Raw genomic sequence first — 15,574 nt, 5'->3', positions numbered from 1 at the left:
TGTGTGCATGTGTGTTTTTAGATTGCAAAAAAATATGCTCTGAAGAGGATTATGGATGGAAATTCAAGTGACATGGAGCAGCTAAGGGAAGATGATGAGGAGGACGAGGAATGGACTCCTACTGCAAGGAATCACAAAGTTTTTGCTGACAACTTCTTTACATCAGTTCCATTGGTGGAGCACTTGATGTGAGAAAGGATGGCCTTAATCATGGGAAACCAGAGATGTAAGCACTGCGTAGGCCACTTTGCCCATGTGTACTGTGAGAGATGCAGAATGCATCTTTGTCTGATTATGGACAGAAACTTTTCAAGCCTACCACCATGCAAAATAAAAAGGTTGTGAACTGCAAAATGAGTAAAAATAACTGAAATGTCGTCTTTGTAAAATGTCACCCTGCCAGTCCCATTAGTGAATTTCTCATTACTTTGGAATTCCCAATTTGTTTGTGTTATTTTTTGTTTGTTTAAGAAAACTGTTTAAGAATCTTTGAGCACTGTGACCCGTTGTATCAAATATTATACAAATTGAAACTCCTATGGAAACTGATTTGAAACTTTTTTTGTTTGTTCAGAAGGACCAATAAAGGCTCCAGATTTAAAAAAAATTGGAAATTTCTGTCAATTATTTAATAGTTTGGGCTTAAGCACAGCAGGGGCTTAAGCAGTTGCTAGGGTTGTCACATCTCACTGTCTTTGCTTTGTAGAGAATAGTCTTAACCAGACCACAGCCTCTGCTAACATACCCTTAAACCTACAGTACATTTACATCTCAAATACCCAACAATTCTAACATGTGTAAACAAAAAAAAAAAAGGAAAAATGAAAGTGTGTTTTGCATTAGAAAAGGCACAACTGTAGACACATGAAACCGTATTTAGTTAAGTTAACCACATTTAGTTCGAATAAAATATTTTCTTAATTAAGTATTGAATGTAACAGATTATTTAACATACAGCGACTGATTTATACATGTGCTGTTTGATCCTGGTCTAAAATCTATTAAAAAAGAGAATGTGATGCATTTCATAAACAATGGACATTACAGGGTTATAGCATTTTGACATACACACGTGGACAAAATTGATTAATGAAAGGAGAACCCACAATGGTCACAGAAATAACTTGAATCTGACAAAAGTAATAAATAAAAATGCTATGTAAATTAACCAGTGAAAGTCAGACATTGCTTTTCAATCATGCTTCAACAGAATTACTTAAAAATAAACCGATGAAACAGGCCTAGACACAAATGATGGTACCCTTAACTTAATATTTTGTTGCACCACCTTTTGAGGCAATCACTGCAATCAAACGATTCCTGTAACTGTCAATGAGACTTCTGCACCTCTCAGCAGGTATTTTGGCCCACTCCTCAAACTGCTCCAGTTGTCTCTGGTTTGAAGGGTGCCTTTTCCAGATGGCATGTTGCAGCTCCAAAGATGTTCAATAGTCAGGGCTCATAGAAGGTCACTTCAAAATAGTCCAATGTTTCCTCTTAGCCATTCTTGGGTGTTTTTAGCTGTGTGTTTTGGGTCATTATCCTGTTGCAAAACCCATGACCTGCGACTGAAACCAAGCTCCCTGACACCGGGCAGCACATTTCTCTCTAGAATCCCTTGAAAGTCAAGATTTCATTGTACCCTGCACAGATTCAAGACACCCTGTTCCAGATGCTGCAAAGCAGCCCCAGAACATAACCTCCTCCATGTTTCACAGTAGGGACAGTATTCTTTTCTTGATATGCTTCATTTTTCCGTCTGTGAACATAGAGCTGATGTGCCTTGGCAAAAAGTTCCATTTTTGTCTCATCTGTCCATAGGACATTCTCCCAGAAGATGTGGGGCTAGTCATCATGTAGTTTGGCAAATTCCAGCCCCCCCCCCCCCGCCCTGAATTATTATTAACTTATATTAATAATAATTCTGTTAAAGCATGGTTCAAAAATCAAAGCATGGTAGTTTTTTATTAGTTTATTTTCAAATCATTTTTATTTATTATTAATTTTGGCAAATTCAAGTTATTTCTGTGACCATTATGGGTTTTACTTTCATTAATCGAGGGGTACCAACAATTTTGTCCATGTGTGTATTTGCCTTAAATGACACTGGAGAGCTGTGTCAACATGGCAAATTTCTCAGCCTTGGTAGGACAGTTCAATGGGCAGGATTAACAGTTAACAGTAGTTGTTCCACACGTTTATCATGATTTTATACCAACATAATTGCTTGGCTCCAACTTGCACCCTGCTCTCACCCACTTTAAAACATTTTTCCATGTGATGCTAAAAGTATGTTGCAATACGTGCACAGTTCTTCCTAATAAATTGATTGCTGAGTCTGTATGATAATATTTTTTTTGAGTTCATATTGGAAAGGCTATCCTGAGGCCTGAGACCCCTTGACTGCAGCAGATACTGCAAATCATATGTATTCTTATATTGTGTAAATACATACGTAGTTCAACGTTCATTGTTGCTGTTAGTGCCAAGTACTACCAGTGATGTAGAAAATCCTTGTGTACTCCTGCCCTACACATTTAGCCTTTTCTCTCTCTCTCTCATACACCTGATACAACTATTTAGGGCTGGGCTTTCCGAAAACATCTTGGAGAAAAGATCATTCTTAAATTGTCAAACTGCATTACACTAAACATTCCCTGAACACCAGGTAAGAGGATACTAACTCTAAAAAGCTTTGGGAAAACTGGGTCCAACTCATTAACAACCTTGTTTATCTGTATGTGCAAACATCTGTACTGAACTGAGTGGGTGTGTTTATAAACCACAGCGAGAGCAATCATCTCCAAACTGAGATATCTTGGAACAATGGTATTTCTTCCCAGAAGTGGAAATTCCTCAATGAAGATGCAATCACAAATGAACCAACATGAACATCAGAAACTGCAGGCCTTGGTCACCTCAATGGGTCAATCAGCCTTATTGAGCTAATTCTTCCCAAAGCCTAATTACTAAGTTTTCGTGAAGATTCTGATTTTCACATTTTTTTATTTGGGATTTGTTTACTTTACAAGGACAATGGGACAATCCATCATTATAAAGAACATAGCTGTAAATAATTCAGTTGCAGTTAAAAAGAAAAGAAAAGAAAACAAAAAACATCATGCATCTGACAGACTTTTTGTTGGGACTTTGCTAAAGAACAAATTTAATAACATTTTATGAAAGAAACTGGTGAATGAAACCCAATGTTTTATGAATCCACCATTAGAAAAAGACCGGGCAAAAATCCATGGGAGAGTTAAGGTGAAAGCTATTGTTAAGTGAGAAGATCATAAAGGCTCACCTCAGATTTGCCAAAAAACATATTGATGACCCCAAGCCTTTTGGAACAATATTCTGTGGACTGATCTGTCAAAAGAGAAACTTTTTGGAAGATGGTGGTCTTATTACATTACATGTGATTACATCCCACCAGCAGGTGGCACCAAAAGTAAAAAATGAAATAGAACGGAGTAGAGCAGGCCCCTGAAGTGAAAGCTATAGTGTTGTATAGTATGCCCTGAGTGAGCCAGGCCAGACTGAGAGATAGAGCTGCTGTCTACCTGTATCATAAAAATTGCTTTGTTTACATCACAACATATGGTTTCAGAAAAACCTGAGACTGTTTCTAAAGAAACATGCAGACATTTTAGTGTGGCTCTGACAACAAACATCACAACATCACAAATATGTTAACCAAAAGAGCATCATCATAGCAGCTGATGTTTTAGTCGTAGCTGACACCACTAATACACCACTCATGACCAAGAATAATCAATACAACAAATGTAAAAATTGTATCACGTTCTTCAATTATTTAATTTATTATAAGTTTGACTTTAATATTATGCCTCCTGAAACAAAGAAGACACACCAAGAAAATACAGGAAGACAATTTCCTGCATAGAGCATACATTCTTTATTATTAAAACTCTTTCATACACACCCACATACATGCATAAGCCCACTGCACTTTGTTGCTGTGCTTTGAGTTTTATAAATGCAATGATTGATAACTTAAAAAAAAGGGAAGATGGTGTACATTTCAGAGTTAGGCTTTGGAGTAAAGTACAAAGCCTGCTACAGACTGAGTGGGATACTGTGCTTTGTACGTGACTTGAGCATACCAATCACCAACCAATAACAGTTGGCTCGCAATTCAATTTGCAACCAGTAGTCATTAACACAATTATAGTGAAAACAGAAGTAATCCCAGATACAGTTACACTGAGAGTTGCCAAAGGGAAACTAGTTTGACATTTTAGTTTGACATTGTTGTTGATTTGAAGGGGAAGTCTGGTCATTGTTATGGTCCAGCTTACATACCAAATAATCTGACAACATTCAACACAGACAGTAGTTTAGACATTATTTTCTAGCAAAAACACGTTTTTATGTTACCTGATACACCCACCCAGGCATAAGGCACAGGAAATATACACACAAATACACATAATGTCAATATGCAAAATTATTATTAATAATGTAATAAACAAATCCCTTACTAATAAAGATGAAACATAATGAAAGTGAGCTTGGATGCAGTAAGGAGCAAGAGTGTAGTCCAGAGGTGCTTAAAAGTACAGCAGGATCTGCATAATTAGACATAAAAAACAGACTAAGGTTTGGTCATATCTACATAGCATTAGACTTAACAAATGCCTTTAAAAGGTTCTGACGCGTTCCTTAGGTGAATGTTTGCAAAATGATACATGTTTATGCAGCAGCAGTAAGACTGATATATGCTTGATATGAACATAATTAGGATTGTGTTATATGCGGAATATATAAGTATACAGAACCATGAGTACATGATGCAAGTGAACTTCCTCCAAACATACACAATACACAAAGTGCAAACTTTCATACAGGTAGACAGTACAGGTTCATATTTGGTTTAAGACAAAAAACACACACACAGTGACTATTAGCATTACACTTATCCTGTATGTTTGGTTTATATTTATTTATTTTTAAAGACCAGAAAGAAACAGTGGAACTGTGCTTCAAGCACTCAGTGCTGCAATCCTGCGGTTTGTTGTGTTTGAGACTTTAAAATAAGCGATATGTATATGTGATAAAATATCACATATTCAGCCCTTTTCTAACATTTGCAACTTCTCTAACAGCTCAACAGCTATTGTCTTACTCGCATTCAATTAAACAAACATTTAATTCTCTGAACTGAAACAACTTTCATTTTTTTTCTATTGCACAAATTTACCCAAGAGACCCTTGAGCAACCTAAACAAATATCCAAAACATTAATTTCTTGCTCTGCAGGTCATCGTAATAAAACTTTTGCATTAAAAAATAGTGAGTTATATATTACATGTAGAGAATGTGCCCATCAGCTAAAAACAGAACACTTCAATATGGCTGACACTTGTAGGCTGTGAAAGGGCTCCATGCAGACAGTTGTAGTTTTTTGTGAAGGCAGGGTGTGATTGTGTCTTTTTATTAAGCAGACGATTTTCTCCGTCCATCATCACTCAGTTCGTACCTAGCACACCACACACACACACAGTTACATACACTACAGTTGACAGCTGATTTAAATGTCTTAAAGATTGCAATAAGGAACATAAATGCCTCACCACTGGGTCCAGCCCTTTGATATGTCCTCTGAAGTCAAGTCCACCAGCACCTGAGGCACACACGCACACACATAATTTGTGTAATTATTAATTATATAATTATAACTGAACCTTTGCTATCAGTTTTGATCTGCACTTTACTGTGCAATTGAGTTCAATATGCTTTTAAAGACCAACTCTGTTGATTACAAAGACAATTTAAAAATTATTTTGATGAAAAAGAAGTCAATGGGCAAGTATGAAACAAAAATCTATTAAATTTTTTTTTTTAAATGTTCTAGACTGCACAAATGTACTACAGATGGTGCATATTTTGGTCAGTCTGTTTCACTGCTTCCCTACCTTGCCCAGAAGACCTTTGTGTTTGGACAGAATTCCTCCTCCATTCTTCACTGCTACATCCAGAGTCCTCCTGTGCAACTCAACCAGTGACACAGTGAATTCAAACCTATAAACAGAAAACAGAAAAATGATCAGCACTGGCAAACACAGTAAAATCAATTTGAACAACATGGATTGAAGTGCGCTATGGTAAATATTTTAGTAACCACTATAAAAGCAAGAAATTAGAGTAAGAGGAAAGAATTAAAATAGGAAGACACTGGAACAGAAAAAGGAGAGAGAAGACCAACATTTCATCGAAGGTTGGGTTAAGATTCTTCTTTATTGTGTGAGTTTTTCTTCGCCCAGATCTTCGCTTATCCGGGAGCAGATACAAACGCACATATGGGTCAGAACCACTGTCTGTAAATGCCATCAGATTTCTGTAAACACACACACACACACACACACACACATTACATTCTACATTACAGATATCCAATCTTGGACTATGACACATCACCCTATAGGATCTAGTGTCATCCGATTTGACGTCTGGATTTAGCATTGGAACTAAAAAACACAGCAATGTGACAGACTTTTGATGTATTTTTTAAGAAAAGATATTCATTCTTAATGCCCCTGTGAGAAAAAGTGACTTCCATTCAATACCACAACTTCACTTAACATCCCAACAACAACAAACTCACTTCCAGATGGATAATGCTTCTGGGTGTGATTGATCCTGGTCATGAATGTACTTGGTCATAAATGTAATCAGTTACTTTCATGACCAAGGTAAACAATCAAGAAATGTTTTTTTCTACTTTCTAACTGAAATAATAATGGAATATGGCTTTACTCCTGTTGTATTATGTTCAGATACACTGTGTTTTTGTTTATCATGAACTCCGGAATGATCAGACAGCTGACCAGAACTTGCCCGGCAAACTAGCTAGTGAGTTATATCATCAAATCCAGCCAACAACACTGATCAGGTTTTGTATGGATGTATGTTGACATTAACATCACGCAAGCATGCAATATGTGATACAGTAATATTACAGGATTTTACATGAATATGACTGGTTACTCAGCATTACAGGGGTGTGATGAGGTTACCTGCAGCTGTGTACCACCACTATGAGCTTGTTTCGCTGGGAGCTGTGTCTGACGGTCAGCTCAATTTGCCCCAGGGGAAAGTGATTAGGAGAGGATCCACTGTGGAAAGATACACATGCACATGTTCAATATACTTAAAAAGAATGAATGTTTTGCCTGATGGCTTGAAAACAAAATTGATAAAAATTGATAAAAAAAAAGGACTGACTGGAAAAGAGGACGATATGAACAAATTTGACTGCATCTGTGTTTGTGTGCACATGTACAGTGCTCTATAATGTTTGGGACAAACACATATTTTCCTTGATATGCCTTAATATGCCCTTCTGCTCCACAGTTTGCTCCACAAGTTTCAAACAGCTTTGAAGTCTGTAGTTACCATTGTTCAACATGAGGACAAGAGCGGTGCCAATAAAAGTCAAAGAACAAAAAAGTAAAAAAAAAAAAAGGCAAAAAATAAGTTGCTGGTGAGTTTATTAATTGCAAAGGGTAGACCAAGGAAAACCTCCACTTCTGATGGCAGAAGAATCCTCACTAAGACAAAACCTGAATCGGCTGTCTGACAGATCAGAAACAGTCTTCAGGAGGTGGGTGTGTATGTACGATTAGTCATGCCTGATAAGCAGTCAAGCAGATAAACATATCAAGGAAAAATGTGTATATGTCTCGAACATAATGGAGGGCACTGTAGACAAAGACATGGAGTGCATGTGTATTTGTTTACTTCTCCAGCTGTTTCAGTCTTTGCTGTAGCTCCTCAATGGCACAGGGGTTGGAGATATCAGAAGCAATGCTGGGTGTTGGTTCTTTGCTGTTCAGGTTTGGCCGAGAACCTGAGATTGCCAAGTTAGATGTGCTTCTTCCCGTTTCTGTAAGACGGTTGGGTGATTCCTCTGATGGTGTACTGTTACAGATGGATTCCACCACTGATGTGTGTTCAGGGACAGGCTTGAGAGGCTCTGGAAAAGATGGAAGCTGGGAAGGAGGCTTGGGAGTGACAGCGGACCCTGAGGGCTTTGGGGTAGTGCTGGAATTGGAGGAATTGTGGGGAACACTGGAATTCGACACTTGTGGAACAATGCTGGAACTCCGATGGCGAACCTGGACTGAGGAGGGCTGGTCTGATACTGACAACTTCTCTAAACTAAGAATCTGAAACACAAACATACGAACGCACAAATATTTCAGTTAATGCTTACCAAGTAAACTCAGCAAAGGTGTTTTTTATCACATAGCACTTCCAACTAACTCCTTCCAAAGGATGTGATTCTTCTGCTGCACAGTCCAGTGCTAGAGACCCAATCAGCTGATGCTTAGCATGGGAATAATTGTGGTTGCCTTGTATGAAGATTATATGGCTAACAGTATATAGCCATATAAGGAATATGAAAGGCCCTTAACCCTCTCTGCTCCCATCTCTGCTGTGTGCTCAATAGTGTGAGTGTGTGTGTGTGTTCACTGCACAGATGGGTTCAAGGCAGAGGCCATATTTCATCTGTGTATGACACAAATCGTAAATATGGTTGTCTTGTCCTAGTCTTAATCATAAGGAGTGTTTGATAACTTGTGGACTTGTGTGTGTGCTCATTATAAGTGGTTAGAAAAGCATAAATATGCTGTTTAATTGGTAATTTGTATCAAATAATTTAATTCATGACTACATAAATAATTTTACCAAGAGGTTTTATAGCCATTTTCAGCATTATGCCAGAATTGGCATTTCTTGCTCCTGGGCTCCCCCGTACAGTCGTGAGGAGTTAGTGGCCACTAATTACATATACATTTCCAGAATGTTGCTTTAAAAGGACACACATGTACATGTAACATGTTTTTTTGTATACCCTTAGTGCCATCTTCATTTTAAGTGTAGCACTGGGTCCTGCACTCTTCAACGGGAACCTGTGACTGAGGGTCATATTCTCAGCCTCCAGAAGCTGAGTCAGAGGCAGAGTCATAGTGCCGAGTGAACACTCATGCCTCTCATCCTTTACCTATAAAGACAAACACAGAAACACACATGAGCATAATGTATGCCAGTAATTGACGTTTTATTTATTTTTTAAATTTTTATTATAGCTATGAGTGTGTGTGAGTCAGGGTGTGTGTTTTGTTACCTCTACTTCTAGTTCCTGACTCTTTGGGTTATGTATTAGGAATGTGAAGGCCTCTTCCCAAACAGGCTCATTGGTTTTATAACGAGTCTATTAGGATGACAACCCAGAAGAAAAAAAAAGATGGCATGTCTTAAAAACAATCCAATAATAACAAAAAAAAACCATAAAAACATTTTTACACATTAAATTCTGCATGTATAAAAACACACCTTGCTCTCAAAGGTCTTGTGTCCAACCCTAAACTGGACCAATGGACTTGGGTCACTGCTGACCTTTTTCGCAGACTGGAGAAAAGCAGATAGCAATCACAAGATTATTTATTTATTTGTTTACACATTTTTGTAAAAAGATACTCAGTTTTGTTTTTTTAAGTTGGATTGACTTTAGCCTATATATGACTAAACATATACATGCTGTTTACCTGCATGTAATTATGAATATATATATATATGTACATTATTATATTATATTATGTGGACATATTTACAAAAGTTTTTTATGAATATTGCCAAAATGTATAGAGAACACCCAAATTGTTTACCTCAAGGAATTATTGTACCTTTACAAAAGGCATTACGGAATACAGAAACCCACATGGCCAGGGCACACCATAAAACAAATTCAGGTCTGATTCGTTGGAGACCTGATAAGGGTTTACTCTCTTAGATACACAAATTATTATACAAATGCCAAATGCCACTGGCAGTCCTGGGAAGGTGTCCAACACTTATTTATACAGGAACTGACATAGGGGACACGTATCTTCTTCTTCTTATTTGAATGTATTATAAATGTCTAAGAAAACAAGCCACAGCTCAAGTATACATAGTTAGTAAGTGTTAAAACCAGGCATTTTGTTGGTCTACGTAGAACACCACAAACATTAGATCAGAAATCAATATTCAAGCACAACAATTTGGCAACTTGTTAGACAATATTAGACCTACAGAGGGGTCAAAATATATTTAGTCAGCCACTGATTGTGCAGGTTCTCCTACTTAGAAAGATGAGAGAGGTCTGTAAATTTCATCATAGGTACACTTCAACTATCAGAAATGTAGGAAACCACATTGTAGGTAAATTATGGGGAAAAATAGTATTTGGTCAATAACAAAAGTTCAACTCAATATTTCGTAACATAACCTCTGTTGGCAATGACAGAGGTCAAACATTTCCTGTAAGTCTTCACAAGGTTTGCACACACTGTAGCTGTTATTTTGGCCCACTCCTGCATGCAGATCTCCTCTAGAACAGTGATGTTTTGGGGCTGTTGCTGGGCAACACAGACTTTCAACCCCTCCACAAATTTTCTATGAGGATGAGGTCTGGAGACTTGCTAGTCTACTCCAGGACCTTGAAATGCTTTTTACAGAGCCACTTCGTTGCCCGAGCAGTGTGTTTGGTATCATTGTCATACTGGAAGATCCAGCCACGTTCATCTTCAATGCTCTCACTGATGGAAGGAGGTTTTGGCTTAAAACGATAAATGGCCCGTTCATTCTTCCCTGAACACGGATCAGTTGTCCTGTCCCCTTTGTAGAAAAACAGCCCCAAATGCATGATGTTTTAACCCCCAATGCTTCACAGTAGGATATGGTGTTCTTGGGATGCATCTCAGCATTCTTCTTCCTCCTAACATGACGAGTTGTGTTTTCACCAAAAAGTTCTATTTTGGTTTTATTTGACCACATGATATTCTCCCAATCCTCCCCTGCTTGCCAATTGTAGATTCACTCTTCCCAGCCTGATGCAGGTCTACAATTTTCTTCCTGGTATCCTTTGACAGCTCTTTGGTCTTGGCCATGGCTAAGTTTGGAGTCTGACTGTTGGACAGGTGTGGACAGGTGTCTTTTATACGGATAACGAGGTCAAACAGGTGCCATTAATACAGGTAGCGAGTGGAGGACTGAAGAGCTTCTTAAAGAAGTTACAGGTCTGTGAAAGCCAGAAATCTTGCTTGTTTGTGGGTGACCAAATACTTATTCTTCACCATAATTTTCAAATAAATTAAAAAAAAAAATCTAAAAGATTTCCTGGATTTTTTTTTCATTTTGTGTCTGATAGTTGAAGTGTACCTATGATGAAAATTACAGACCTCTCTCATCTTTCTAAGTAGGAGAACTTTTGGCCCAACTGTAATTATGATTTTCAGAGTGTAGTCCAATTGCATATTTTGCACTCACACAAAAATGCAACATGGTTTAGGCTGGGGTTTGATTAGTCAAACTGGACATCAGGGCCCATTTCTCATACCTGGCTACATGGTAGTCTTTTAAGCTTACCCTAAAACAAAAGGATTTAAACTGTCCCACACCTTATTAAAACCATGACTGTATGTATTTAACACGCATTACTTTTGTAACATTTTATCTTTTTTTTTGTACCTTCTGAAAAGTGTTGGTGGGGTAGGGGTAGGTTGTAGGTGTGGTGTTTATGAATGTGCCCACATCACTAAGTAGTGTGCCTTTACCTTTAATGCTTTATTGATTGAGGACTCCTTTAGACCTGCATGGTTGAATTCTAATGGATTGCGCTTTTTCCCAGGAAGAAGAGGATGACCCCACACAATGTGTGTGCATGTGCGTGCACACACACACACACACACACACACACACACACACACACACACACACACACACACACACACACACACAGGCAAAAGGGTAATTAGAAGAGAGCATGCAAAAAGAGGTTAAAACCATGAAACCACAAAACACACCCAAAGACACCACTGTGGAATACACTGAAAACATTAAATGGAAGATGAAAGCAACACATTAGATGAAATCCCAAATCCTAAAAACAACAAAAGCAGAAGAAATAGCTTGACTAAAAATCTACTATTTGTAAAATTATTATCTGTAATGTAATATTCAAAAATAAAGCAAATAGAAAATGCATTTAAGAGCATAGAAAGGTCTGTATGTTTAAGAATATTTTTATTTCAATTTGATATTAATGTGAATTAAAAACAAACAAACAAAAAAAAACCACTTAATTGGGGAAAATGGTTGCAATGAATAAAAATGTAATTGCTGGTTGAACTATTCCTTCCAAAGCCATGACTGTGATAAAAAGGTTAATAATAGTTTGTTATAGGACACATGGAGAGGGTGGAACTAAAGATAAATAATAAAAATACAAATGAAAAGCATTAGCAACAGGAAACTGTGAACGGAGAAATGCAAAGAATGAAAAAAGAGGATGATAAAGAAAAGGCAATCCACAGTCTTACACACACAGACACACACAGACACACACAGACACACACAGACACACACAGACACACACACTTCACGTTAGTGTGATATTTATGAACAGTAAACATTGCATTTAATGTAACTTTATAATTTAAGATTTCTTCTTTTTAAAAACAATGAGCTTGTGTTTTCCAATCAAGTACTTCACAAAATAGTTGTGCTCATTTGTAACAAGATGTTGACAGCATAAAACTTCATAAACATACACAATAAGGTGAAGTGTTGTGTAAAATTGAAAACCTGGTTTCATTCAACATGCAATAAAGTGCTGTTTAGAAATACCAAAAAACGAAATCATTCTAAAAAAGGACGGCGTGATTATTGACTGAAAGTATAGTACTAGTATAGTATAGTAATAGTGCAGTGCCCCTTTGTGTAGATTCTTCAGCCTGCTAAAAGCAAGTGAGTCACAAGTCAGGTTTATGAAGCGCTTTACATCTAAACTTCAACGTCACTTTTCTTGGACACTGATCATGAGGGAGGTATGGGACACAGCAGTATAGCTACATTTCACAATACAATAAAAATGAAATGAACGTTGTCATGCCCCAAAAAGTTGATTCCTATATCCAATTCAATTCCTATAAAAACCCACCTGAGAAAAGTAAATACTAGCAGTTAGCATTCAGGCTGCTGCATTACTGGTGTAAGATAAACACAGATTTTGGCAACTTTTTAAAAGCTTTTAATACAAATTTAGTGTTTATTTAAGCAACTGGCCATTGGCTTTTATTGTAAATGTATTGAAATAATCAGTTTTTATTCTTTTACTAGGTGCTTAGTAATGTGGCTACAGTAACTGATCATATGTCACACATGCAGCAAATATAGAATATCTAGAATATGTTAAAAAGACTTTAAAAAAGTATTTATTTAACATTTTTGTTCTGTTCCAGTCTACCTCATTAAAAGAATCAGCATAATACCACTCTGGACCCAGTGTGAAGATGGAACAGAACAAAAAATGTGGCCCGACCTGCATGGCAATAAATGCAAGCATGCAGAGCAAATTAACACACTAGTTAACCAACACACACACATGCACACACACACGCACATACATACACACGGTTCTTAATGTAAGCACTGGGTGCAGTAAACATAAGCAATGCAAAGCAGAAAACAAACAAGCAAATTAAGGGGTCAGATAAAGTCCTGTAGATATCAGGAACCACCAGGAAACATAAACAAAGACGCTTTCAAAACGCAAGCATGACATCAAACAATACTTTTTATATTTGAAATGCTAACGTTATAAGCAAATGTTTTTCTCTCTCTTAATATCTTAATGTTCTTCGTGTCTTGGGGTGTGTTTATACTGGTAGTTCGGTTCCCTTGGTCCGAGATGCACCCATGAACTCTAGCTGTAGGAATGTGTGTGTGTGTGTGTGTGTGTATATATATATATATATATATATATATATATATATACAGTGGGGAGAACAAGTATTTGATACACTGCTGATTTTTCAGGTTTTCCCACTTGCAAAGCATGTAGAAGACTGTAATTTTTATCATAGGTACTCTTCAACTGTGAGTGATGGAATCTAAAACAAAAATCCAGAAAAATACATTGTATGATTTTTAAAAAATTAATTTCCATTTTATTGTGGGAAATAAGTATTTGATCATCTATCAACCAGTAAGAATTTTGGCTCTCACAGACATGTTACTTCTTCTTTAAGAAGCCCTCCTGTTCTCCACTCATTACCTGTATTAACTGCACCTGTTTGAACTCGTTACCTGTATAAAAGACACCTGTCCACACACTCAATCAGTCAGACTCCAGCATCTCCACAATGCCCAAGACCAGAGAGCTTTGTAAGGACATCAGGGATAAAATTGTAGACCTGCACAAGGCTGGGATGGGCTACAGGACAATAGGCAAGCAGCTTGGTGAGAAGGCAACAACTGTTGGTGCAATTATTAGAAAATGGAAGAAATGCAAAATAACGGATAATCTCCCTCGGTCTGGGGCGCCATGCAAGATCTCACCTCGTGGAGCATCAATGATCTTGAGGAAGGTGAGGAATGAGCCCAGAATTACACGGCAGGACCTGGTCAATGACCTGAATAGAGCTGGGACCACAGTCTCAAAGAAAACAATCAGTAACACTCTACGCCGTCAAGGATTGTGTGAGAGTGGCCTAGCCAGTCTCCAGACCTGAATCCAATAGAAAATCTTTGGAGGGAGCTTAAAGTCCGTGTGGCCCAGCGACAGCCACGAAACCTGAAGGCTCTGGAGGAGATCTGTATGGAGGAGTGGGCCAAAATCCCTGCTGCAGTGTGTGCAAACCTTGTCAAGAACTACAGGAAACGTCTCATCTCTGTAATTGCAAACAAAGGTTTCTGTACCAAATATTAAGTTTCTTTTTCTGGTGTATCAAATACTTATTTCCCACAATAAAATGGAAATTAATTATTTAAAAATCATACAATGTATTTTTCTGGATTTTTGTTTTAGATTCCATCACTCACAGTTGAAGAGTACCTATGATAAAAATTACAGTCTTCTACATGCTTTGCAAGTGGGAAAACCTGAAAAATCAGCAGTGTATCAAATACTTGTTCTCCCCACTGTATATATAAAACAATCAACTTGTGACCGTGTCATGCATTTGGTTCATTCAGATGCCGTTGGTTTGGACTGTATTCATAATTCAAAATAACCGCCACCGGAGTTCTAAACGAACTCAGTCTGATTGTTTGGTGTGCACCAGAGTTCGACAGGCAACGTTCACACTTACTCAAACCGACTGCACTAACCGAGCAATCGGACCAGGGTTTGTTTTAATCTAACCAGTATGAACACACCCTCAAAGTAACTTAAATGTAGTTAGACCGTTCCAATTGAACAAAATAAAGGGAAGCTGGTGTTGTAAACTATAAAAAAAACTGCAGGAAAAAAGGCTTTGTTATGACTGTGACAATAAGCAGACAACCATACATAGTCATGCTGAAGAGCAGAAACTAAAAACAAAAGCAAGCAGAGCCAACAGACTCACAAACAGAGTCCTGCAGAGAGTTGCAGTATTCTCACAGAACACCAGACCCGCAGTGCGACGTTCCTTCAGACAACCACTGCTCAAGTCACCCTCAAACACACTCTTCACCACAGGACACAGTGTGAGAGAGCAAAGTAGGAAAAGGAAAAGAGAAA

The 15,574-nt window shown here is 37.7% G+C and overlaps 1 protein-coding gene across 2 annotated transcripts in view; it reads right to left on the bottom strand.

The window, feature by feature from the left end:
• Positions 1–3,895: 3,895 nt before the first annotated feature.
• Positions 3,896–15,574, bottom strand: part of esyt2a (extended synaptotagmin-like protein 2a) — a 31,010-nt gene continuing 19,331 nt past the window's right edge. The window contains exons 14-23 of one of the 2 annotated variants that reach the window (XM_072668542.1): positions 11,625–11,687; positions 9,364–9,438; positions 9,155–9,241; positions 8,882–9,031; positions 7,765–8,192; positions 7,041–7,139; positions 6,230–6,361; positions 5,940–6,045; positions 5,598–5,647; positions 3,896–5,503 (exon numbers count right to left, since the gene is read on the bottom strand). In XM_072668542.1, the coding sequence (XP_072524643.1) occupies positions 5,461–5,503; positions 5,598–5,647; positions 5,940–6,045; positions 6,230–6,361; positions 7,041–7,139; positions 7,765–8,192; positions 8,882–9,031; positions 9,155–9,241; positions 9,364–9,438; positions 11,625–11,687 (1,233 nt within the window). In that variant the 3' untranslated portion in view covers positions 3,896–5,460. The remainder of the gene's footprint in view (positions 5,504–5,597; positions 5,648–5,939; positions 6,046–6,229; positions 6,362–7,040; positions 7,140–7,764; positions 8,193–8,881; positions 9,032–9,154; positions 9,242–9,363; positions 9,439–11,624; positions 11,688–15,574) is intronic. The other variant, XM_072668543.1, reaches the window with a different exon arrangement.

The sequence above is a fragment of the Salminus brasiliensis genome, chromosome 23 (genome assembly GCF_030463535.1).
Source record: "Salminus brasiliensis chromosome 23, fSalBra1.hap2, whole genome shotgun sequence".
NCBI classification, from domain to species: domain Eukaryota; kingdom Metazoa; phylum Chordata; class Actinopteri; order Characiformes; family Bryconidae; genus Salminus; species Salminus brasiliensis.
The sequence above is the reverse complement of the archived record's forward strand: the minus strand, read 5'-3'. Positions and strand labels throughout refer to the sequence as shown.